The 27,832-nt window shown below is 42.8% G+C and overlaps 1 protein-coding gene across 2 annotated transcripts; it reads left to right on the forward strand.

The window, feature by feature from the left end:
- Positions 1–12,912: 12,912 nt before the first annotated feature.
- On the forward strand, positions 12,913–27,565 carry mkrn1 (makorin, ring finger protein, 1). Of its 2 annotated transcripts, XR_014568808.1 has the most exons (9): positions 12,913–13,163; positions 14,201–14,332; positions 19,019–19,227; positions 22,524–22,753; positions 23,602–23,816; positions 24,090–24,200; positions 24,692–24,836; positions 25,178–26,703; positions 26,836–27,565. XR_014568808.1 is itself a non-coding variant. In XM_083757925.1 (8 exons), exons 1-8 carry the CDS (start codon positions 13,036–13,038, stop codon positions 25,388–25,390), a joined length of 1,383 nt encoding a protein of 460 aa, XP_083614051.1. In that variant the 5' UTR covers positions 12,913–13,035; the 3' UTR covers positions 25,391–27,565. The 2 variants fall into 2 exon arrangements, 1 of the variants encoding a protein (XP_083614051.1); XM_083757925.1 differs by having other exon boundaries at positions 25,178–27,565.
- The last annotated feature ends 267 nt before the right edge of the window (positions 27,566–27,832 follow it).

Consider the following 27,832-nt stretch of genomic DNA (forward strand, 5'->3'; position numbering starts at 1 on the left):
TCTGCTACTTTTGTGTGATGCTGTAGTTATAGTACCAGTAAGACCCCCTGAGGGCGAGAACCGTGCACGCATCCACCTGGGTGACGGCAGACGCCAGACTGCTGGCGAGTGCTGGCGCTTGGGGGTCAACATATGGAATGAATTCTGTATATGGAGCGTGTCTTGAGTATACAGGGTTTGATGAGGTCAGATCAACATATGGAATGTCAGAACAGGAAGGACGGGTGGGAAAGGATCAGCATATGGAATGTCAGAACAGGTCAGCTAGATCTAAGGGTTTGAGGTTTGAGGTCAGATGTAGAGTTGCAGGCCAGATATGCAGATCTAGGTGATGATCCAGTCAGGCCCGGCCCTTCCTACAGGCCGACTATGCAGCCGCCTGGTATGCCACTCTGTCCCGACTCCCAACTCTGTCTTCCCAGTGCCTCCCCCAGTGTCTCTCCAATGTCTGCCCAGGGCCTCCCTAGTGACTCCCCAGTGTCGTCGTCCCCCCCCCGTCCCCCCCAGTGCCTCCCCAGTGCCTCCCCAGTACCTCCCCAATGTCTGCCCAGGGTGAAAGGGCGAAAGGGCCTTTCTGTGTGGAGTTTGCATGTTCTCCCCGTGTCCCCTAGGGTAGGTAGGTACCCTCACAAAAAACATGCAGTAATCCTGGTCACTAAACTGCCTCCCCCTGGCCAGCCGGGGCGCCTGATGGAGGGGAAAGGAACTGGTTGGAATAACGTGTTCCTTCCACGCGCTACGTCCAACCAGGGAAACGCCCCCCTGCCCTGTCAGGTGTAAAGGAGCAACTTGGACACTCGGGCATGAAGGAAGCATGAGTTCAAGTCCGTTGCTCTCCCCTTGTCCCCCATATATGGGGACTAGGTTGGTGGAGGGTGTGCAGAGCCCAGGATCACATTAGATGATTGACACAGGGGTGAAAAATGGGTTACAAAATCGTGGGATAAAAAAAGAAAAAAAATAATATGGAGGCGTGGGGTGACTAACGAACGGACGGACGGACAGACGGGAGATGCAGGTTTTCATAGTAAATGCGACCTATGACCAATGATCTTTAAAGATATTTAAAGGGGCATGGTGGCACAGTTGGTATAGTGCTGTCGCCTCACAGCTAGAAGGTCCTGGGTTCGATTCCCATACCCGAGGCAGGGTTGGCAAAAGGGCCGGTCTGTGTGGAGTTTGCATGTTCTCCCCGTGAAAAAATGTGTTGCAAAATCGTGGGATAAAAAATGTGTAAAAAATATATAAGCCTCGGAACAAAGCCAACAGCCAAGTTGACAAATCAGGACAATAAACAATTTTTTGGGGGCCAAACAAATAATTAGAAAGAAGGAAAGGGCAGGGGAGGGAGGGTACAACATTTTTTTGTTTGTTTTTCTTCTTTCTAATTATATTTGTTCGGCCCCCAAAAAATTGTTTATTGTCCTGATTTGTCAACTCGGCTGTTTTGTCCGAGGCTTAAGTTAAATGTCTTTAAATAAACACTTTTTGAAACGTCTATGGGAGAAATTAATGGGGAATTATAACCTGGTTCCCTCGTCGTTCTGAAAGGGGGCAAAACTGTGACGTGTGTGTGTGTGTGTGTGTGTGTGTGTGTGTGTGTGTGTGTGTGTGTCTGTCTCTCTCTCTCTCTCTCTCTCTCTCTGTCTTGCTCCAGTAAATGTGATCTGCCAATCTTACACAAAAAAAAGAGAAATGGCGCCACCCTAAGTCAGGACTGAAAAACATGTTTATATGCCGTGTCTGCTGATGCTCCATGGACCGGTTCACTCTAATGTCTGTATGTTGGAAACACATACTGTATACAGAGGTCATGACCTCTGTGTCTTCTGTAGCTATACAAGGTTTAGTGTCACCAAATCACCATGCGAATCAGAATCAGTTTGTTTACAACCAACCACTGATTGTCTTACATTCATTCCTCCATACCTTGTTGAGGGGTGCGTTACGTGCGTATAGCGTTAGTCCGATGTCCCAATAATCCGACAATACTAACCCTACCTCTAGCCCTAACCTAACCGCATGCGGAAGCCACATGTGAGTCTTAACCGGCCACGTACAGTATATCGGAGAATGGGGGAATGTGCTCATTAAATTTTGTTTGGAGAGGTCTTGGATCTGTCGCCTTGAGGTTATACATAGCCTCGGTCCCAGCCTTACTCATCTGCAAAGAGAAAAGCCTGGTCACAACCTTAAGGCAGAGACTGCATAGTGATGTGTTGTTACCGTGGGAGAGTTATCAGATAGTCCGTAAACATAAGTCATGGAATCATAGATCTGGCATATTTTAATGATTGCCCGGGATACTTATCCCAAATTGAATGGTCATGTGATCATATCAGTCCGTGGGTCGGGGCGCCCCTGGAAGCGCAGGCCAGAGGGGTCGTCTGTCCTGGAGAATTCTGACGTGTCTCTACTTTTTCAGACACTATATTGAAATCTTTCTGTCACTCTTGAGCTTGAGCACAGCTAGGGTGCACACTCTTATAGTAATGGTAACTGCTTAAAAGGTCTACTTTATCCCAACAATAGCCGGAAGTGTCGGGCCGGAACATCTGTCAAATGTAGGCTATATTTTCAGGAGAATGTAAACAGATTTGTAAAGCATTAATGTCATTTCTTTGAGCGGTACTTCCGCCCAAATCCCGCTACTTCGGCCAAATTCCAGCAATGCACACAGCAACCGTCTATAGAACAGCAAAGCGCTGTAGTAGAAAGATGAAACAAATGAGTGCTACAGTATAATAGGAAAGAATACAGTAGCCCAAGTCAAATGGAGCAGGTTTATGTACTACTGTATATAAAGATTTTATTGCAGTATTTTGTATTTGCATCTCTATTTTCCCAAGACTGTAACTGAAAGGACATTCAGGTGGAAGAAATCACCGTTTACAAAAATAAATAATGGTACATTATAGAAACGATGGAAAACATTTACCTTTGTCTGGCCATGACTTCACAAACAGTATAAGATGAAGCTCTTTGGGTCATCCTTTTATACCCTCTTTGCTTTTTAACCCATTCTGACCGGGCACCCATTTTGGTGTCAGCATCATGTTATGCTTTAGCTATTTAAAAATAGCAGATCTACAAGCTCATATCGCGCCACCGAGTGGCGCGATACGAGCTTGTAGGTCTGCTATTTTTTGAAAAATCGAAGAACGACTGACATTTTTTAGAATCTGATCTCAGGTCAGAATGGGTTAATCAGACCCAGTGTGTGTCCGACGGAAACCTCGTATGAATCTGATCTCAGGTCAGAATGGGTTAAAGGTACACAATTACTGTAAGCTTACATTACTATTTCTTATATTAGTCCCTTTTTTCCACCTCAATACTATACTGTACGTGTTATTCTGGAGGCAACCCACAGAGCCTCCTAGAGTCGCCAATACCTGCTGCTAGCATCTCATCGGCCATCTTCCCCGCTGACTGTCTCTAAGCCCCCAAGAGACAGTGGGGGGGCAGTAGCATGCCACTTGGACACAGGCCGGGGTTTGATCAGCCTTGGTCTACTCTGGAGTCACCCAGTATGACTCCAGATAACAACACTGATGATGTGTCCAAGGTGGCCGCATCAGTAGATGATTTATTTACTGTCACTTTTTTATTAATACGATTTCATTGTGTCCAATCTGTATGGTACAGAATCTTAATTCAGTATAACTTATACATTTCGGGTGGCTGTGTTTGGTCTCCCTGCTCTTCTATTGAGACATTTAGATCATGTCAAAGGTCAAAGGTCTCACCTAGACACGGGATCAGACACACATTTTGACCTGAAGGTCAAGATCCAATTTATCTCCTGAGCAAGCAGGCAGGCTCTATTAACTCAATGGTAATGTATATGGTAAATATATATATATTATCTGAACTCCGGGTTGTAAGTAAAAAGTTACATAGTGCAGCTTTTATATGAATATAGATTTCAGCAAACCTGTGAGTTAAGCCTGTTACAGAATGTATAGACAAATCGTATTACTACTATATTAATACTACATATTTGTACTGATATAATCTGTCAAATCCATGGAAAGATATTGAGAAATAGAAATAAGAATATGTCCCACTCTGGAGTTCTTCGCAAATTCCTAATTTAACAAACACATAAGTGACAAATAATGTCCAAGTGAATCATCAGTATAGCTACAGTACCTATTACATTGGCTAGTACTCACACATTTGTGTCATGCATGCAATACAATTTACAGTAGATGAGAACAGCTAACATGTGTAACATTTACAATAAACAATGTCAACATGTTGATGTGTGATGCTGATCTGTATGGATTTGATATCCTGAGTCATTGTGTACGTAGCACTTGAGTCTTTTTTCCGTCCTTAAGTTATGATCTCATAAGAGTCTCTTTGTATGAATACTTGATATGATAACATGAGCTGTTGAATGATGCACTGAAGGCAATTTACATCTGGATGTTTGTAGGGGCATATTCAGAACTTCAGATATTCCGCAGGGTCTGGAGGAATTTATCTGAAAGACAACAGGAAAGAAATCAATTTTCAATTTCAATTGTTTGAAATGCAACATTGCCATATTTCCCCTCATGGATTAAAAGGCGATTTGCATACTTCATTTTACTGTGTGTCAATTAAGAGCTCGCTCAATGGTGCACTCCCTGCGTGATATGTATGGAAAGCATCACAAAGCAATAGATAAGAAGAGATTTTCCAACATGTATAGGGCAGTATAAGATTTAGGTTAAAATTGTGTGAAATATAGTTAAAGTTTGTGTGCCACAACCCTAGTTCCCCTATAAACAATGGTCACTGATTATTACTGTTATACATACCAATTTTCATCTTCTAAAACTGTACGTTGAAGTGTTTAAAAGCTGTATGTCAGTGGTCACATCCAACAGCTAAAGATACTGCCCCCACCACGCACGCACGCACGCACGCACGCACGCACACAACCTCTGACAGTCTCTTCCTACCATCTGTCTCCTTTGACAAATGGAATTTAGGCCTACTGCTATTATTATAAACTAAAAACGGCTTAACAACAACATAAATGCATGGTTTAAATATTATCAAGAAAGCTTGCAGTTACAATGACAAAGCGAACACACATAGGCAACTCATTTTAACCACATGGTGGTCTAAAGCAGTGGTTATCAAAGTGGTCCTTGCCCCTTAAGGACCACTTTGATAACCACTGCAAGCAGGAAAGTCCCCAGCTAAAAGATTGATAGTTAGGACTCAGGAACCAAACGGACCCTTACGGGTTGTCTGTAACTCAGAGAGTGGACAAATGGGGCCATTTGGTTCCATGTGAACCTCTCAGAGTTCTGTTGGTCCGTGGCCTAAATGCATATACCAAACTCCTTAAGCTCCTTAATTGTAATTCAAAAGTTTGAGAACCATTGGTCAAAGTATAAGACAAATGAACAACAGGAAAAGTTGCGGTTATAGTGTACTTTTATGTTACCATTATGTTACCTGTCTTTTGTGACAGCCCCTTCAGTTGGCACTTCCCCAGGGACAAGTTACAGGCGTAAAGCCCTAAGCATCCTGCACAGTGAGGATGGGCACTGCAACTTCTTGCTTGGATACCATTACAGCCATGCTGAAAATAATTATGTTGAAAGAAGTAGTTTTAGCCTACTACTCATTGTTGGAATGATATATCTCTCACTGTCAGCATAAGACGTTTCTTTTCTCTGTGTAGCCTATAAAATTATAAAGATACATGCTCTGATCCACCATAATCAAAAGGATAACACAAAAGAAGCCTACAACTTGAATGATGACAAGAAATGTTGACATCAATGTTGACATCAGCACTCACCGTGTCAGAGTTGAACCGGCCGTAGCGTACACCACGGTCCCTGTTGACCACTCTTTGCCTTGAGAATCCTCTGAAACCCTGACGCAAAGGCTCACTGTCTATTTGGTCAATCGTTCCTCCGTCGTATGAATATTCATATCTCTCCTCAGGTAGGCCTACAGCGGACATCTGTCGCCATCTGCGTGAGGCCACGCGAGGACTGTTCAAGCTGCCGGCTCCATCAAGTCTCTGCCAAGCCACCCTGGGCCCCATACCCGACTGTGCACACACTGCTTGCAGACAGGCTATGTGAAGAATGAACAGATATTTCAAGCGGGAAACCTGCCCTTCCATTGTGGCTTTGATGGCAACTTTGAATTCCAGTGAATAGAGTCTCCAGCTTTAAGACCACACACATATATATATGTCCATCCCTGCTCCCCGCCCCCATCATAACCTGCCTCAAAGTGTCCTGTAATGACGTGTTTCAATAATGTCCAACATTCCTATGTGTCTGTGTTGCAGAGTGTGATGACAATGCAATGTTTCCCAATTGATTATCCATCCGGGGATAAACGTAACGCATGATAATTATGTTGTTATGTTTTTGTAGCCCAGAGCGAAATTGGCAAATAAAGCCATATACTTTAGTGGCTGCTGGTGTTGCAGGTGATGTTGAATTAAGTGGAATCCGTGCAGCCAAATTAACAAGCCATCATTCAGAAGTCAGGAATGATGACGCCCTGCAGCGTTTTGGATCTGACCCCAGCACAGCCTTATCACGGCATGACAATCAGTGCGTGATAAGGCTGCAGCGTTTTGGATCTGACCCCAGCACAGCCTTATCACGGCATGACAATCAGTGCGTCAAAGCAACAAATTTTGTCAGTGAGACAAAACAAAAATTACATTTCCATGGAAGATCATCTTCAATGGAGGCAGTCTGCAATTCCAAGCAATGTGACTTGAATTAATGATTAATTACTGCTATACACCTTATACCAGCACCTCTATTCTGTTGAACACCTTTTTTTAATTAATTATTTACGTAATAACCCTAATAATAACCCTATATACAATTGGTTTCAACTGAACATAAATCTTTCCTCATTTAAAATCACCAGTTTGGGTTTAACCCATCTTCATCTTTGCCTTGATAAGGAAACCAGCTCATCCTCACAAATAATGTAATGTATGTACCTGAATCAAATTGTGGTGAAATGAGACATTTCATGATGCACTGAATCATTTTAGGCATTCATTTAAAGTAGAGTAGTTTCAATTTAATTAAAGTCATTTTTCTGTTCCCCATACAACCCGGATACCATGAGAACTTTTGATAACAATAGCAGCAACATTCATTACACAAATAGCAGCTTTGTAAGTTCAAATAAATGAATACACCTCTGTCTCACTTTTAAAAAGAGCTTCTTATCCCTTGGCTTTGTAACCTAGAGACATTTATTTTGCATGGCATATTGGTGGTTAGTCATTGTACACCTACACATGTACCTCACACTCTTTTTCCATTCCTTTCTTCCTTGTCTTTAGCTATGCTCGACCTCTGCCACTGGTGGAAAGTAACAAAGTACATTAACGTAAGTACTGTACTGTAAGTACAATTCTTTATTTTATTTTACTTTACCTAAGTATTTCCATTTTCTATACTTTATACTTCTACTCAACTACATCTCAGAGACAAATATTGTACTTTTTTACTCTTTAGTTATTAGTTACTTTACAAAACCATGAACCACTTATGGGCTATTTTATTCTTCATTGCATTGTGACATGTTGTGAGCTTGTAGATTGGCTATATTTGAAACATTTAGACAAGATTTTGCCCCCAAAAAGTGGCGAAATGGACCATAATGAATACTTCTACTTTGGTTTTAATTGAATTTTTATGCCAATACATTTGTACTTTTATTAAAAAAAAAAAATCAAATACAGGCAAGGATAATGCCTACATTGTGCCATTCCTCCTTTTACTTAAGTAAAATAGATCTTCGTCCACCACTGCTGGGTTCTCTCACATTTGTGGGGAGAGGCACCACTCAGCTAGATTAGTTGGCTGCACAAGGGAAGATAGTCTCACCATGTGATGACATCCTTATCTGTAGATTCACGTGCTTACAGTCTCTCTGTGTGAACGCAAGCAGTCGAGGCAAGGGGATATATTAATGTTTACTGTGTGCTTCGTTTGCACATGGAAAACACAGATGTGTCATCACCAAGGAGACCGATCCAGAACACAGGATGTGTGTGTGTATAGCGGAGGCGATGAGAGTACGAACAATACTTCAAACAATGTTTTGGTGTCATCCACCAAAACACAGGCCATGACAAAATGAGCCGTATTACAAATTCAAACAACCATTGAAACTGTCTAAGAGCTGGAGAGAATGGCTGCGATTGGGGAAGGAGCACCTGGCTACATTTCAAAAGATATTGCTATTTGCTTTACTTTCCCCAATAATCCTATATTATGTAGGAGCTTGAATGTTTACTGGATATTGATACTTGGGATCCAAGCAACATACTTTCCTCTGTGTACATTTCCACTGTACTATTTGCAAGCCTTAAACGAGAGATGGGTCTTGGTTGTTATAGTTGAGACAACTTCATTGGAACATGTTTGGGTTTTGAAGGGTTTTGTTGGGGTTCCCAACAGTAATTTCCAAAAAACTGAGAAAACTTTTCAATGTCATGAATTCACACATACAAGATGCAGGGACACGCACGCACGCACGCACGCACGCACGCACGCACGCACGCACGCACGCACGCACGCACGCAACGCATGCATGCATGCACGCACACAAGCATGCAGTGACGCACGCAGTGACGCACGCACACACACACACACACACACACACACACACAGAAGCTTTTACATAGGCCTACATGTAAGTGTGATCCATCCATCCATCTTCAACCACTTATCCGGTTTACAATTAGAATGGTTCATCTCACAGGCAAGGCAAACACAGTACAATTCTTGTTATTGTAGTAGAACAAAATAATTGTACATTATGGACACAACACAAGATGTAACAATAAAAAGCACAGTGGGGACCTACATACAAATACAATATTACATCTAAGTTAACACTTTCAACATGGCCTCCCTATTTTGGAAATGTCATTAGGGTGAAAATTTCCCCAAACTCACCAAAACGCTTAAATTCTTTCCTTATATTGTCCAAATTTCCACAATTTTATAATATAGTGCATCTATAGCTTCAGCTTGTATATCATCTATTTTTGCTAATCGTCATAACATATACAGCTTAAGTGGTTAACACACTTATTTAATGCCTGTAAACGTACTAATGACATATGGATGGCATATGACAACACAATTACCTTATATTATCAGTATCACCAAGTAGCGGCATACAACTGCATCATAACTAAGCAAAGCAAAGCAAAGTTACTATGTTTACCCAGGGTAACTGGACTAAGCTCAAGAACTTGTTTACAGCCAGGCCCTGCTCATAGAACATTTCATGGTAGGGGTTCAATGCCTTGCTCAAGGGCACTTCAGCGGTGGTAATTTTAATGTGCCGGTCCGGGGATACGAACTAGCGACCTTCCGATATCAAGGCCGCTCCGCAAACCGTTCGGCCACCGCTGCCCATGAACTAACGTTCTCCTTCCATATGCTGATGGTTGTGATGTTGTTGGTTGTTGCATTGAATATTTATTTGCTCTCATTATATTTATCTCGCTGTGGTGGTCAAAGCCATTGATTCCCAACATAGGGTCCCAGGACCCCCAGGGCAGGGGTCCTTGACGGGGTTCCAGAGGATCCCTAGCAAAATGAGGAACAGTTGAACCAATTTAACCCTTTAATTATAATTCATCCAAAAAAGTCAAACAAATATAGACAACCTACAAGCTCACAACAGCATAGTGTGTCTATAGTGGGCATGCCCAAAATATGGGTGCCTGATTGAAAGTATAACTGTCACTATTATTTTTTGTTTACTGGCTAGAAGTTAGTCCATTGAGATAATGTATAAAATACATTGTGATCTATTCAGATCAGAGGTTTCTCTCTCTCCAACAAACATATTCTTCTCTTATGGGGTCAGTGGCACAGAAACTTTTCAAATGGGGATCTATGGCCTAATACATTATATCAATATGTATTAGGAATTAGGTCCTTCACATGAAAATGTTTAAGAACCAGCAATATATTTTGGACCACAATATGTGACCAGGTTGTCTCTCTTCTACCCATGAAGGGGGAACATTGATGATTTTCTTGTATTGTATATGCCTATAACGATTCGGTCAATATATGTCTTTATATCACTGTTAATCCCTGTTCACTTTTCTGCCCTCACTTTTATCTTCAATATGTACTTTGCTCAGCCAATCAAATCATCGCTATGGGGTAATCGTCAGCCAATGTTTGTGTTCACACAAACACACAAAGCTGGGAATTTTATAGCCCCTCAAAAAAGCTGCTAACTGTAGGTAGTGGCACAGCATACTGTGCAGTGCCACTGTCTGATCATAGCTAATGAGGGAAGCTAAACCATGTGAATGCAAACACCTCCTCCACACACAACACTTCTACATAAGTACATATGTACAGTAATATGACAGAATGCTCTGTGGTCTCTCCCAGTTTCTCTCTCTCTCTCTCATTGTATCACACACGCACGCACGCGCACGCACGCACGCACGCACGCACACAACCTCTGACAGTCTCACCAAAGAACTTCTCTTCCTACCGTCTGTCTCCTTTGACAAATGGAATTTAGGCCTACTGCTATTATTATAAACTAAAAACGGCTTAACAACAACATAAATGGATGGTTTAAGCTGTAATATTTTGTTTCGGAATTGGAATCAAGAAAATGAGAACATTCTACTATGAACTGTGGAGTGAACAAGTAGGCCTACAATATGTTGTGTGGTGTTGAAGACAAGCCTATAGTTCCCATTGGGATGGAGTATCTTGCATCAGTGCAAGAAATCGGTTGCATATGGATTGCATGACAACTAGCCACCCTTTGTCAGCCTGACCTGATTGGTCCCTGACTGACTAACCAGCAGGCTCTTCTGCCTTGTTCCGCCCTGGTTCCGCCTAGTTTATGTTGAATTTGCTAAAACATCATTTTTGGAAGAAAAAAAACTAAAAACAAATATGATATGCCCAGTCATCATGCTGCACCTGTGATGTTCCTTTTTACTGACACAAAGTTTAAAATAAGAATTTAATGCACAGAATATCAATATGAAGCAACTGAAAAACCTGTTATTTCAATGGTAGTGGTTGGAGAGAGAGGATTTTTGTCCAACCACCAAACAGCAACCAATGGGTGCGAAGATGGGCAGAACCAGGGGCGGGACTTGACAAAGGGTGAATTACAGCGTATCCCAACATTCCGGAGTTCCGAGCTATGGCATCCCAGGATGGGATCAATCGCAGCGTCCTGGAATATGTTAAAAGAATCATATTGCTATAACAAACAGGTTCCTAATCTAATCCTAGTCTACCAATACCATTTCCACAGAGTGCATTATTACATATTTATTACTGTTAGTGTTACGACATAAAAAAAATATCTACCAAAACATGAGGTGAAATAGGCTTACAGATTTTCACCTGGGGGTATATAATATAATAGGGGGATATAGGAGGTATTTATTGGCGTCCTACTTTTTGTTGAGCAGTTAAAATGCTGGTGACATCAGACTACCCCACATGAGCGCAAGGGTCAGTGAACATTTCTGTCATTCACTTCACATGTGAAGTGCATTAACATGTGAAGTGAAGTGAATGATGTGAGAAAGGGGATTCAGACAGATTAATCTAATGATCATTAGATCATTAGATTCTAGTCTGGCTGCTGGCACAGCCAGACTTCATCTGCCTTCTAATGCATTATGCATAGTGGTAGGCTATATTAGTATCGCAACGCGAGGCTATAGGTTGAACAAGCCTTGATGTTCCTTAGTCAGTGGTTCTCAAACGTTGTCATGTCAATGACCCCCAAATTAATATAGGCCACAGACCCCATCTGAAAACATTTAGTGCCAGGGGAGGGGACCCCCCCATTCAAGCTCTGGGAGTCCCCGGACCCCAGAGGACCATTGCCTTAATACAAGGGGAACCCCCCCACCCCTTTTTCCCCTCACTGTATATGTTTATTTTCCCTTTTTACCTCCTTATGATGAATTCCTGTTCATGTTTATTTGTACGTCTCTAAATGTTTTGATGAATTGAACAAGGACCCTCTTGTAAACAAGTGTAATGCTTTATTGGGTTGTCCACTCACAGTTAACAGTCTTTGTATTGAGTTGTGCTTGAAATATACTGTAATTCTGCAAACTGTTAATAAATATTTCAATCAATCAATCAATCAAACCTGCTGTGGGATCCCACGGGGTGGGATGTGACAACTTGGCTGAGATGACCAAAACAATCCCCACTACACCCACCCCTGCTTTTCACACAGAGGAATTAAACAATCCATATTAACAAATCACATGTCTCAGTATCAATTGACAGTGACAATTGCGCCCCCCAATGGTTCATGTGGCGGTTTGCACTCGGGGTTGTTCAAGGAGGAAAATCCGAGGAGAGGACATGACCCCCCTCTTGAGGTAACAGCACATGCGCATTTAAGAGACTCTTTTTGAGACATTTTGTGAGAACATGTTATATATGTCTGTTACAAGTAGGCTAAGTCCCGTATTCAAAATGTATTTGAGTGAAAGTACCAAAGTGTTCATGTCTAAAATGTGATGCATTGTTAGAGGCATTTGCTTCCAGTTTCTATTTGACAACACGTGTGTGTGTGTGTGTGTGTGTGTGTGTGTGTGTGTGTGTGTGTGTGTGTGTGTGTGTGTGTGTGTATGTGTGTGTGTGTGTGTGTGTGTGTGCATGCGCGCACCTCAAGCTCAGCTTCGGGTTGTCGTTTCCTTCCTTCATATCGCCTTGTAAATCCCAGAAGTGTGCTTGTGCGCGTGTGTGTGTGTGTGTGTGTGTGTGTGTGTGTGTGTGTGTGTGTGTGTGTGTGTGTGTGTGTGTGTGTGTGTGTGTGTGTGTGTGTGTGTGTGTGTGTGTGTGTGTGTGTGTGTGTGTGTGTGTGTGTGTGTGTGTGTGTGTGCGTGCGTGCGTGTGTCGGTCTTCTCCTTTCCGGAAGATCCGGCTTTGCTGTGTTGCTGCTGGCTGGCTGGCTGGCTGGCTGTCTGAGCTGAGCGTCTTCAACATATAAACAGCAATGGCGGAGGCAGCAGCAGCAGCGGCAGCGGCAGCGGTGTTGTCTTATACGGCGGCTTCAGCCACCACCACCACGACAACAACAACCACCACGGCGACCGGAGGCTGGACCAACCACGTAACCTGCAGGTAAATACAAAACGACGGCGTTTCACACGACGTCCGCGGTGTGTCTGTCACTGTCTGTCGTTCGTTTCGTTTTGCCGAGCCGCTCAGCTGTTGTTTTGTTGTTGTGATGATTCCTACCACCAGCCAGCCAGCCAGCCAGCCCGTTGGTCATGATGGTAAATGCGGGCTCTGTGTATGTTATTAAAAGTACCAATGCTGCAATGCAGAAATCAATTCAAAACATGTACTTTGAGTAAGAGTACAAAAGTGTTGGTGTCAAAATATACTTAAAGTACCAAAAGTATAAAGTACAAGTACACCATTATGCAATATGCAGAAATTGCAGAATGTCGCATTCCACACAACTTTTCAAATCGTGTATAAACATATTTAAAAAATGGCAAATATCTGCAAGCTGAGCTCGTCGGCTATTTTAAAATGGTCGAAATGTATACAGGAATAGGTCTGAAAATCTGCAAATCTCTCACTAGTACTAACTTAAGTTTTCAAATAATTGTACTGCTGTATTGGAATAAAAGTACAATATTTGCCTCTGAGATCTAGCGACTAGCATGTAGGCCTAATGGAGTAGAAGTAAAAGTATTGAAAATTGGAGTAAGTAAAGTAGGCTATTACGTGCTTATTTTACACCAATGGACATAACACAACCAGGAACCAACTTGATTTAGGAGTGGTCATTAAAACAATGGTCAAGGGTCAAGTTCGTGTTGTTGTCAAGTTAAAGAATTCCCACTTCCCACCAGCCACATTCATTCTTAATAGTGTGGGATAACCTCCTCAAACATGCCTATATCTGCAAACTCCCATTTGAAAAGATTTGTTGACATTTTATGACTGTTATTCCACATAGCAGTGAGCCACATAAATTTTACCTTGATTTCTGAGTGTCTTTTTTTTTTACTTGCAATTTAGGATAATTGACATAAAATGAATATATACTGTATATTTGTTACATTTGAACAAGTTACGAACTTAGCTACACCTGCATAGTGTGAGTGGCATCTGGTTGTCAACACAATTATTTCTCTATTTTGCAGGTACTTCATGCACGGGCTTTGCAAAGAAGGGGATAACTGTCAATATTCCCATGATCTCGCCAGCAGCAAACCTGCCGCCATGATTTGCAAATTCTTTCAGAAAGGAAACTGTGTGTTCGGGGACCGGTGCAGGTACTTCTGCTCAATTGTATTGCTTTGTCCACATTATACATAGCCTGAAACAGTCTGAATTTTCATTTCGTTTCACTCGCCAGGAAATACTTTTTTAACTGTAGCGATTCAGGGCTGGAGCCAGGCTACATTATACACTATATCAGTGTTTTCCAAACACTGACCCAAATGGGTCACGGACACATTTTTATGGGACCCTTTATTTTTGGTTTCCTACATTTTGTTTTTAATGTTATTTCAAAACATTTTCAAAAAACATTCCCAGAATAGTCTATCATGATTAAAAACAAATTGATTAAAAAAATAAATCAAACTAATTACATTTTCTTTCCTTCAGTAATTTCATGAAGAAATCAAAGAAAGGGACATTCCAAAAAAAATTAAAACAAATGTTTAAGAAGTAGTGAAAATAGCCCATCTACAAGCTAGACCAAACTATTTTCACTAGTTTAGGTCCCAGGGAAACATAACATTTCTCTTTTGGGTCACGTTCTAAAAAACGGTTTGACAGCAGCTTTTATAGCAGGTCTTCTAACTAAATTGTTCAGGGCCAGGCATTGCTGCTCCTTTTAGCGGACCTGACACCCGAGAATACTGTTTTATAATGTCAACATGTTGTTGGAAGTCAATATGCCCAGCCACCAGAGAGCAACATCCATGACCCGCCTAAACACCATCCTTGTTATACAACAAGCCCGGCCCCATTACTGTGTTGGAACTCTATTGAAATTTGCATTGATGTGTTTGTATTCATTGCCTTCAGTATCGTACTAATGATGCAGTCTTTGTTCTACATCGAAGCTGTTTAATGTTGCTGCAGCAGCATTAGAATTTCTTGACTTCGCTGATTTGCACTTTCCGTAAATCTTTTTTCTTTTCTTTTTGTAAATGAGCATTAATATTAAATTCATGCTCATTAAATTATTCAGCGTCAAATATTAACATTGTATGTTAAAGACACTTTCACAAGACTTGTTCAAATTGCCCCCCAAATATTGTAACTGTTTGTGAAATGAACATGCTTAGTCCAAGTGTAAGCCAGTGTAGCTCCCTGGTGAATTGTAGACCTTGAGTTTGTAACCAGACAGGCACAGACAGCCAGGGCAGACACTGTCTGCCTCATATGTCTGCGTTCAGGAGCATCCCCATAGTTACCACAGCAGCTCAAAGCTGCTAGCTTAACAGAGCAAAGAATTTCCTTTTGTTATTTGAATGTTTGATAACTTCCATCCTGAATAATGAGTTCCTACGGTTGGCCTATTACCTTTGGTCCATAGTTGCCATGGGTTGTTGTTTTCATGTTGATAAGTAGCATTCCTTCATCCATATGATGGAGATGCAATGAGGAGGGTGTCCTCATTATTTCTGTGACCCCTTGGGGGGCTCCGCAGCCTCTATTAAGACCCCCAGAGAATGGGCCCCACGGTGGGGGCTCCATTATGGATGAATTCCGCTGGGCCGTTGCTATTGTCATGGGGCTGACTCTCCCGTCCGTCTCAGTCTCAGCCTCTCTCTGTTGGTTTCTTCATCCTCTTCTCCCGCAGCCCCCAGGCCCGATGGAGCAGCACACTGACTGCATGGCAATTGCATAACCCTCTGTGCGTTTCGCTCCTGTTCCCATCCCCCCCCCCCCCCCCCCCCCATCCCACCCACTTCCCTCTTCACCGCTGCTGCCGGCGGGTTCACCCGGTTCACTCCGCCATTCTACTGCAGCGTGCTGCTCCTCTTTTATTTATGCGAACCACTAACACACCCCCCACCCCCCCACACACACACACACACATTACATTTCATTTCCATTTAGCCCCCTTGTTTAGTCAAAGAGTCACACCAGTTGAACATTGGGTTCCTTCCCAGTAGAACCCAGCAGCCGCACAGCTCTCTGCAGCGGAAACAGAAGGACAGCCATTGATTTGGCCATCATGTATGCTTGGCAGTCAATGAGCATGAGTCAATACTGTATAGTGGCGGCGTGGAGTTGTGTTGTTTTTCCTAGTTAGGCCACGCTAACTGGAACGGCAGTCATCTGCTAGAGGGTGACTGTGCTGTAATGAAATTAAATGAACCACTTATGCCCTACATACTTGACTGTGTGTCGAACAGTGAAAATAAGCTACCTACAAGCCTGTGATGTGTTGTGAGCTTGTGCTATTTTGTATTCTTTGAAAATGTCCACTTATAATGACATGCCCAAAATAGGGATGCCACTTCATGCTAGGTTGAAACTAGTTAATAAACATGCCAGAGAAAGGAGTTCAAACGGGCCTGCATGATGGCGTCTGCAATTATTGTATCGGGAAAGGGCAGGAATGTTCTTGTTATGGCCCCAAAGTCTGATTACGGTCATATTCTGATCTCAACGTGTTTCTTAGATAACCACTGACTGTTCTGAATAGCATGGAGTTTCAAGCACAAGAGGCACACAAAGTAACTGCCGCCTTGATAAACTGAGATAACTGCAACGTTACTGGCATTTCATAGAAATGTAGTGTGGGATCTAGGCATACTCCCATTTGTATGTGTACATTTGGGCATAATGTAAAACGCTGTCTTTCTCTTTAGAAGTGGTTTCATTACCTCTTCAGTTTTCATTTTCATGGATGATTCAAAGTCTGCAATGTTAAAACATTATATTATTAGTAAGATAGGGATCAGATGTTTTTCTGGGATCTTAACAGTTGGTGCGCTTAATCATATGATCACAACATCCTGGATTCCATGAGGCCAGGATCTGGATCGCCTGACACCTCCCTTCTCTACCTTCTATACAAATATACAAAACATGTCACCCATTCCCTTCTCCCTGCATTCCTGTTTCTAACCCACTGTCCTTTCTTTACTGTAATGTAACGCAAATATTCTGTTTGCTCTTCTGGAAACTAGCAATGAAACAGTGAGGCTCTATGGTTTCTGAAAGAAGTCCCAGTCACGCATGAGAGATTAGCTCAGCGAGCCACTACTTCCTTCAGACATATGGAAACCCACGTCACAGGGTTATCAATATTTATGACCTACTGACGACAGTCAAAGGCATTGTTTTCATAGTTCTTTCCCCCTCCACAGCTGCTATGCATGCAAAGAAACATTACTCACGCATATAGGCTACGGCCGGTACGACTACGCACTTTGTTTACATTGGCCTTGTCCAGAAAGATAATGGGCTTACATTTATCAAAACATAAAATACTTTACATCACAGTGCAACAGGCTGCCTGGCACGCCAGGCCTTATCTTGTTGGCTTATGGTTAGACCAGGGCATAGCTCCTGGCTTCCAGTCAAACCGTTTATTTAACCATATGAACCCTAGCGTCATGTCATAATAATACGATAAAATAGCCGGTCTACAATGCATTGCGTTATGAGCTTGTAGATCGGCTATTTTTGTCAAAGAGATTTGGTTGAGGGAGAAAATGAGGTGTCATATACAGAACCCTGGTCAATACAAAATAAATTCATTACCCAAGTCAGTGAAGTTTATAGGATTTAATCGTTAAATAAATAAATGCTAAACCCTTTTTTGTATTTGTATTACTGCAGGAGCAATAGCTTCTATTTCAGCATACTAATCTTCCAGGAAGTGAAAGGCACTATTTTCTATTTGGAATGGGAATCCCCATTAATGATGTCATTGGTAGGCAGGTTTCTAAACTGAAGCCCACCACAGTCCACCAATGAGTAGAAGACATTTATAGAATCTGATCTCAGGTCAGAATGGGTTAAAGACTAAAGGCTCATACATAGTCTGGATTTACGGTGGTGGGGTGACCACCGAACTACAACATGACGTCACGAGCCGCGGTGAAGAGCAAACCACCGCCACCGCTCCAGCCCTTCTCTCTGTTTTTACTCACCACCGCTCAACGTTATTTCAGCTCCGGTGGTCAGCTCACCACCGGAGCGGTGGTCACCTTACCACCGAAAATCCAGACTATGAATAGGCCTTAAGGAGCCGTTCTAGTTTTCATGTTTTCTCCAAGTAAAGACAAGACTCTGGTGACCCTTACACATACCCAGGATAAAAATAGGTGTCATTTGCCGACTGTACAACATCTGCTGCAATTGCAAACAAGTTAACAACACATTCATTGGTTATGTTCTTTTTATATATTTATCAGATCGGTGAGCTAATATTATCCAGTGCAAGCTCCATGCACTACCCTACCTCTAGACCAGAAAGCACGCTGGCTGGGCCAGGCTAGGGGTTTAGTGTCTTGCTTAAGGAGAGCAGAGGTGCATATTTGAAAATAGCAATGCAATATCTTTTGTTGGTGGTGTAGCCAAATGTCACTCACCTGTGAAAAAAGGTTCATCCTTCCTCAACCTTTTTATTTCTTCCCATCCATGCACTGCATTGCAGGTGTGAAACAAACTAGTAAACTACTAGGAATCCTTGCAAATTCTACTAAGAATGAGCCTATCAGCCCAAGCTTAATTTCTAAACACTTGTATGTATGAACTTCACATGACTATACCGGCAGGCTATGAATACTATATCTTAGGAAGGAAGACGCGGACCATGTAAAATCTGCCCTCGTGCCACGATTGGCCCCTGGGCTTGACCGTGGGACCTGTCTTTGGTAGATGCAATTAAAAAAGAAAATGGGTAAAAAATATTTTATCAATTATGTTTTATTCTTATGACAATTAGTTCCTCGCGCCCCTAAACTTGAGCTCCCTCGCCACAGGTTTGAACACTCTGAACCGGCGAAGCAGGACGACTCGCACGTGGTCACGCCGCCGCTGCCATCCGCCCGCCTCCCGCTCGCCAGCGCCTCACAGCCCATGCCCAGTGGTCCACCAGGCGCTTCTGCGGAGACGCCCCCCCGTGGCTTAGGGGCAGTGGACTGGGTCAACGCTGCAGAGTTTGTGCCAGGGCAGCCCTACTGCGGACGGGGTGAGTGAACCAGCGGCGCTTGTCCATAACTATGGAAGAGGTTAATGGTACTGTTTTGGGGGTTGTTGTTTTTGTTGTTTTTTTTTTGGTCCAGCTTTGAGGGTTTGTGTAAAAACGCCACCACCTACGACTAGGTTCTTTTTTTTGTGTTTGCGTAAGAAACTGGAGTGCAAACACGAACATTGTGTAAACGCAAACATGGAAGACAAACGTGAGGACGCAATTGAAACCAAAATGTTTTGTGTAAAAAGTGAAAGCTCTACATATACTTCTGATAGTATGTTTATCCAAGGCGCTTTACAGAGATTGTGCATTACATTCACCCATTCATACACCGATGGCAGCGGAAACCATGCAAGGCACCAACTAGCACATCGGGAGCAATTAGGGGTTCAGTGTCTTGCTCAAGGACACTTCGACAGTAACTCTGGGGGAGCCCGGGTTTGAACTAGCAACCTTACGGTTACCATCCAGGCACTCTACCCCTGAGCCACTGCAGAGACCCTAATGGGTAGCCTACAGCGGAACGGAGTGACTGACTCTCTCCCACGACCCCACCCCCTCTCTCTCTCACTCGTGTGTGTGTTCCGTGTGCAACTATTTCTCTCAGTGCAGCCTCCCTTCACACATGCTTGCTCGCCCACTCTCTCTCATTCCGTTTTGCATCTCAATGGAATTATTGCAGGCTTATACAGGACTGGACAGTAATATTGCGGTAGCCTACTAACCATGCGGGACTAAATGGCAAGATTGTTTTTGTTGTGGGCAGGGGCGAAGTTCATGTCAAGCGACCCACCCCTCGCCACCTGGCTGTAATATGCTCTCATTCGCTGTGACACTGATTTGCCCGGGGGAGTGATTGCAAGCTCATTCTGCAGAGTGTATTCGGGACCTAACCGTGTTCTCCCTGTGACTGACTGAAACAGGCAGGAGAGAAATGTCATTCAGTCAGGGGAGAGAACCCATTCATCAGCTTCAATTAGGTAGTGTTCCACTTTTGTTTTCTAATTTTTCTTGACCTGAAGAAAGTATTAGTAAAGGGCTGTAGAGACGGGAAGAACCACGGTACTTACTGAACAAACACTTAATAGCAATGATTACTATTCTGAATATAGAACTATTTAACACTTTATTAATACAATATTATTTACACCCTTTACACACTTGAACCCATATAGACCTGGTACAACTACAACCTATACAGTGTTATACCTTTCAATCCGGCACCTAGTGCCACCTTAGCCTGGCTAATAAGTCAGACCGAATCAGCGGTTGGCAATAAAGATCAGGTTGTGGTCTCCTGGTGGCGCTATAATAGGCCAATGTGGAAAGGGTCTTTGATGGCAATTGGATGATTTGAGGTATTTTGTTCCAAAAATGTCTTTTGCAAAAATCCATCTGTTAGTGGCGCTATAACAGGCCAATGTGAAAAGGGTGGGATGTATTCCTCAGCCTAGTAGGATCGTGCGTGAAAGATTTCACGTAAATTGCACGCTGCGTTCATGATTTTTTTGCTGGTAATGGACAGACTGACAAACGTGCAAAACATACTCTCTCCCCATGTCTTCGGTCTGGTGGAGACAATAACGAGTTCATGTGGGGTCAGGATTATTAGGCCTCTTGAGGATTGATTGCCCTCTTGTGTCTGATGAGAAAAACTACTTATTTTTCTCTTATTCTTTTTTTCATCTGCTCAGAGCTGTGTTGCCATGTCTGCTTATTATAATCAAATTCTGTCTTTTATGCATTAGCTATTAAAAAATAGCAGCTATTTTTGAAAAATCGAAGAACGACTCAGAAAACTGTCAGGATGTACAGTACTGTAGAAGACATTTTCTAAAATCTGATCTCAGGTCAAAATGGGTTAAGCCAGAGGTTCTCAAAAATGTTCATGTCAAAGGCATGGACCACGGCCCCGGACCCCCATCAGAAAATACTCTGTTCAAATATTTCAATTTGAACATTTTTATGTATTTTAGGCTTCAAGTAATAAAACTGCAGGTTTCTGCTTTTGGGCATTTCTTTTCCTAGACCTGGCCATGTTTCTCTGGCAAAAGCTGGCAGAGGCTGGCTCAGAGGCGTGCTGTGTGTGAGGGGGCAGCGTAGTGTGTTTTGTTTTGGCACTGTGTGTGTGTGTGTGACTGTATTTTGAGCCTTGGCCAGAAGGCCCCTACAGTGAATCAGTAAACAGGTGTGTGTCGCTGTGTGGTAGGCCCTGAGGAGAGTGGATGAGCTGGCTGTATGCAGGCATCGTGACCCGCTGTTCTTGTTATTTACACTTGCCATTAGAGACCCATGCAACCCATCATGGACATGGTAGACCTTTGGGTCATAGACCCCTCGACCAGTGTTTCATAAACGGTGAGCCTGTGTCTAATTTTATGGGCTTTTGATAAGTTTGATAAGGGAGACGACAAATGTACCTTTTTGCGTCTCAGCTTAAAAAGTTTGAGAACCAATGACCTTAGACCACTGATTGCCTGATGTATTGAACTATTTTCAGGGGGGGGAAAGTGTGAAAATCTTGAAATCAATTTGGAAAAACTTCTCTCTATTTTGAGAACATTTAAGTTTAACTTATATAAGGTCAAACTAGCAATAGAATACATGTTCATAAGCATCTTCCTAATGGTCTCATATAATAATAATAATAATAATAATAATATCTGGGATTTATATAGCGCTTTCTTGTTACTCAAAGGCGCTTTACATGTGTTGGGGCCAGGGGGGGGGGGAACAATTAAAAGAATAAAACCAATAAAACAGTGCATAACAAGTTTTAAAAACACATCAGCTTGGGAATGCGATTGTGAACAGGTGGGTTTTCAGTGCGGATTTGAAGGTGGGAAGTGAAGGTGGGAAGTTGGCTTTTTAATTTAATTTAAAAAGCCAAAATATCATAATTAGTTTACATATTGTGTAAACGGAGTGTGGGGGGCTCCTTTCACACTATTTCAATACATGCAGATTGGCACTTTGCCTAACAAACATATTCAGTTGTGACTTGAGAGAGATATATATATATATATATTATTTTTTGCTTTAATCCCTGTTCCACAAAAAAATCCCCTTGTGCCGTATAATTGGTTTGTGAAAAATACAATGGAGCAGCACGCACATCCACTCACTAAACAGGTGCTGGTCAGAGGATGTCTAATAATAGAAAAAAGATGAGGTCTGCACGCACACTGGATTAAGCTTAAAAGTATTTATTAAGGTTCCTCCTTACACCAGAGAGGACATGACGTTTCGCGGCCCTTCATCAGACGATGGTATAATTGGTTTGTGTCGTGCAGCTGATCCTGTGACGGCGGAGGGGCCCGTCGTCCCGCTCATTGAAGAGCTGGAGAAGGACCAGGCTGGTGACGACGACAAGGAGCTGCGGAAGCAGCTGTGTCCGTACGCCGCGGTGGGCGAGTGCCGCTACGGCCTCAACTGCGCGTACCTCCATGGCGACGTCTGCGACATGTGCGGCCTGCAGGTGCTCCACCCCACCGACAACAACCAGCGATCGGAGCACACCAAGGTAGTACTGTTTTCCAAGCACCGTTTCTTGTTTCATCTCTATCCTGTGTGAGTTCTCCCTCGTGATTGACCTGAAATTGTATTTTCTGTTTACTAAAGAGCTGGAGAGACAGGGAGACTCCTGTTACTGAACAAACACTAGCAATGAATACTATCAGAATATGGAACTATTTAACACTTATTTTAAATAAATATCACTTAAACCCTATATGCTTCATTGACCGATGTCCCCAAGGGGTCTGTTTACTGGTGTTCTCCGAATATTTGCCTGTTAGGAATAGATACGCTAGGGTTCTTGTGGTCTGTCTACCATCGAGTTACATCTCTATGCCATGTTGTGAAATGCTCTGTCTGTACGCATCATGAGAAATGCATCGAACGCAAGCAATACCCTCGACCACCACAATACACTCTCAAAGCATTTTGTCCAAGATTTCAGTATAAAGAATCCTCCAAAGATAATTCACTACCGTCTGTACTCTGTACGTCATTATTTGATTTGTTCGGGAATCATAAAATGTGTATATATAATTATATAGTGTATATATGTCAGCTTAGTAATTTAATTTTGAACTCTATATAATCGCTGTCGAGCAGAAACCTGTTATCTCCAATTCTCCATATTTCGTTACACTACACTAGAATTGTGTAATTGTGCCCAAAATTAGGACACCAGGGCCAATGTGGCCTAATGTAACACATTGTGAGTTTGTAGATCTACTTTCATCTTTAATAATTGTTAAGCATTTTGACAATTTTTGCCAATGACGCCAGAGTTAATGTAGTTAAATATAGACTGGTTTCTGGCGGCATTCCCCCATTCACGCGATTTGCGCTCTGTCTCCGCAGGCTTGCATCGACTCTCATGAAAAGGACATGGAGATCTCCTTCGCCATCCAACGCAGCAAGGACATGATGTGTGGCGTGTGCATGGAGGTGGTGTTCGAGAAGGCCAATCCCAGCGAGCGCCGCTTCGGAATCCTCTCCAACTGCAACCACTGCTACTGTCTCAAGTGCATCCGCAAGTGGAGGAGTGCCAAGCAGTTCGAAAGCAAAATCATCAAGTGAGTCCTTCTGCGGAAGTTATTGTTTAGTTGAAACTCGAACGTGGCTTGGTAGTTGGCTTTTTACACTTCACGTTTGAGGTTGAACTGTAACCAACCTCAGGGCAGCGGACTTAGTACATGACTATGAGTGTATCTATAGTGTAAAAAGGTTTTGAACAGACAGCAATATGTATGTTTTTACATTCAACTGCGTATCGTGACACAATGTGGGTTGCAGCAGCAAGATTTTCCCAACAATTAATAATTGTTTCCAACGTTGCTTCAACGCAGGTCTTGCCCCGAGTGTCGAATCACGTCCAACTTTGTCATCCCGAGTGAGTACTGGGTGGAAGACAAGGAGGACAAGCAGAAACTCATCCAGAAATACAAGGACGGCATGGGGTAAATTGATAATAATTAGAATTTTGTTTCCTATACTTGGCCAGCGCAGCTTTTTTTTTTCAGTGCACTCACAGTAAAAGTGCGGTCTAAAACGAGCACTTGAGTGAATTAGCTTTTCCATTTGGTTGATGAGAAGCTCCTTCTGTCACTCCAGTGCCCATGATCAATGTCACATGTCTTGTCCTTAACATTCGTTTGTCCAGATACTTCAAAGGGGTGTGTGTGTGTGTGTGTGTCCCTCCCTCACAAGTATAGTAGAATTAGACAAATTGATATCGTGAGGACTGTTCTCCTGGTCCTCACAAGATAAATTGGGGTTTTTATGCTTAAGAAGGATTTTTAGAGTCAAGGCCACTTATTACGCAGTGCAAGTTAATTGATTAATTTAAACTGCTGTTCCTGTCATTCCGAGTTCATTCCGTTTTTATGTCCTCCAAGTATAGTAAGGACATGTTCACTCACAATACCCCCCATTTCTCCATGTTACCCAGGAGTAAATTGTGCCGATATTTCGACGAGGGTCGTGGAAGCTGCCCGTTTGGCTCCAACTGCTTCTACAAGCACGCCTTCCCCGACGGTCGCCTGGAGGAAGCACAACCCCAGCGGAGGCAGGCAGGAACCAACAGAAGGAGCCAGGTAGCATGTTAACTCTGGGGAATACTGCACTTAGCCCAGGTCCATTTTATACTCTCTGTAAGGACAGTGGTTGTGAGCAGGTCACTGTGCCTGTCTGATTGCCTGCGCAGCCCTACTGTACCTCGCCTCTCATTGAAAACAAATCACCAAGGTGAGAAAGTCACATTTCTGTTTTTTTCCCCCAGTTGAAGACGCAAGGCTCTCTACTAAAAACACTTCCAAACACCCAGAGTTGCAAATATTGAGCACTAAAAGAACCAGCTTCTGCCAGACAGCAACAATGTAAAGAACCAGCTTCATGGTTTGACCTTAACCCCTTTCCCCCCCCCCCCCCCACTTAGAACTCGAGGCGAACGCCCCTGTGGGACCTCTTTGACGAGCGGGAGAGCACGGACTCGTTCGACAACGAGGACGAGGAGATGGTGACCCTGGAGCTGAGCGAGATGCTTCTCATGCTGCTGGCCGCGGGCACCGACGACGACGCCACCGACTCCGAGGACGAATGGGACTTGTTTCACGAGGAGCTGGACGATATCTACGAGATTTACCTATAGCAGCCCCCAACCACCACACGCCCCTAACCCGTCTCTCCTCCCAACTAGGCACTTAGAATAAACTGTCTCGTGTGTGTGATGGACAGTACCACCCCCCCCCCCCCCTTTCCTCCTTGTGTTGTGGCAGTGCCTTTAATCGGGCCGCTAATAAGGAACTTAATAAAAGTTTGGGAAAAAAAACTTAAAAAAAAAAAACTTTAAAAAAACTTTAAAAAATAAAAGAAAGAAAGAAAACAAAAAAATATATAATAATTCAAGCAGGTCGGTGCACTCGTGCTAAACATTTTCTAGAAACCTGTCCTTGTGAATCTGTCCTTGTACGGTTCTTGTAAAAAGGTAAAAAAAAAAATACAAACAAACAAACCCATATAAATGGTATCTAATTTTTTGGGGGAATATCGCTAATAAACCATATCAAGTTTATTTGTGGGTGTGGGTTTGACTTGTTTATCATCTACCCAGGTGTTTGTATATAACTCTCTCCATATATATCTATATACAGTAAATATATATCCGAGACAGAGGATTGACCCAACTTTAACACATTTCCACTTACTGTACTAATGATGACTGTGGTGGTGTTTTGGGCTACATCCTCTTCTCATGCACTGAACTGAACTCAACTGGGTGTGATCCACTTTTAGCACTCATGCACGCGCTTATGGCTCAAGCCTAGTTTACACTTCATCGTACACCGTGGGAAAACATGATGCTTCCCTTATGTTCGAATCAAAAGGAATGCACATCCATGTAGACGCAGGTGCAGGACTAAAAAGATGCGTAACAAGAATAAAGGAGGTCTGTACAAACGGCTACTGCTCCCAAGTAAACTATTGTGCACTTCACAACCTTTCCACCAAAACGAACCACAACTGAAATGTGATTTGCACAGCGACGGCTGTTTGTGCAGAATTTATTCTTGTTGCGCTTCCCTTATTTTCGCCAACATGTGTTGAAGTGTAAATTAGGCTTCCCTCTTCTTGTCCCAAGGGATGGGATCGAATAGAAGAAAAATACATTATCTCTACAAATTCCAAAGTGCACATTTTTCTTTGATGTTGCAAATCTCACCTAAACTGCAACACCTGTAATGACCAAAAGGCGAGGCCTCCGTCAGAACTAAGCTGGAGTAACAAATTGGACAGAACATCGACAGAAGTAGGCTAAAGACTAATTTATACTTTGTCGCACAGCCTTTAACACAAGTGTTGCTTGACAACCAATCATGTATTTGCTACTTATTCATTTATGGAAGTTATTATATTGTCTATTTCAGAAAGGTCCTGGATTCAAATAGCACTTGTTTCAGAAAGGTCCTGGGCTCAAATAGCACTTGTTTCAGAAAGGTCCTGGGCTCAAATAGCACTTGTTTCAGAAAGGTCCTGGGCTCAAATAGCACTTGTTTCAGAAAGGTCCTGGGCTCAAATAGCACTTGTTTCAGAAAGGTCCTGGGCTCAAATAGCACTTGTTTCAGACCTGGGACCCATTTGTGTGGACTATTGGCATGTTCTCCCCATGTTCATGTGGGTTTCCCTTGCTCTGGGTGCCTTTGTCTCTTCCATACTAAAAACGCATGCATCATAGTGACCCGTTAACCCGGGTACAGTACCCATGGTATTGTATCCTGGGTACTGGCCTTAGAGCTGGAGATGCCTATGGCTGCCCACTGTTCTCAACCACTTGTTGAACCCTCTGTACTTAATTAAACTAGCACTTAGTTGACCGGAGTCTGCTCTGTCGAAATAGCCGATCCACAAACTCGTCATGCATTGCGGTGTATTGTGAGCTTGTAGGTCGTCAATGATTTTTTCCCCCCATTAGAGGTATGCTGGGTTTCAAGTGGTTAGTAGTTGGGATGGGTTCAATGCAGGAGACAAATCAAGCGTCTGTGCGAAATGTAGTAATTGGCAAGTCATGTTCTGTCAAGAGACACTGTTGTGGGACCAAGCATAAACTTGGTTCTCTTCTCTCCCATACACACCCCAGCAGAATGTGTATGAACTGTACATAGTTTTCTTTTGCCTAAAGCAAGTCATAGATGTTAAGCCAGGCTGACAGATGTCCTCACAAACATACAGATAGCTGGTCAAACTCCATTGGAATGCATATGTTTATACTGAAATGTGTGTTTTCTATGTACCACAACCATCCATCATAACTTGAAATTAAAGTTTATTATCAAAGTATGCCGTGTGTGAAATCAAATTGTTTTCATTGTAAACTATGGGGTTGATACATGCCTTGAAGTGTAATTAAATTAAGACAATTATTTGTGGGGATTTTTTTATTTATTTTACACTGGGCATGATCACATTAGAACTATTTAATAGCCGGGGCCTGCTGGCGGAGTGCCGCACATGCAGCATATAGGCTCTGGCCTGACAGCGTGTCGTTTGAGTGGTCCAGGAGCATGCCGCATATAGGCTCTGGCCTGACAGCGTG

The sequence above is a fragment of the Protomyctophum parallelum genome (assembly GCF_964188405.1).
Source record: "Protomyctophum parallelum genome assembly, chromosome: 22".
Lineage (NCBI taxonomy): Eukaryota > Metazoa > Chordata > Actinopteri > Myctophiformes > Myctophidae > Protomyctophum > Protomyctophum parallelum.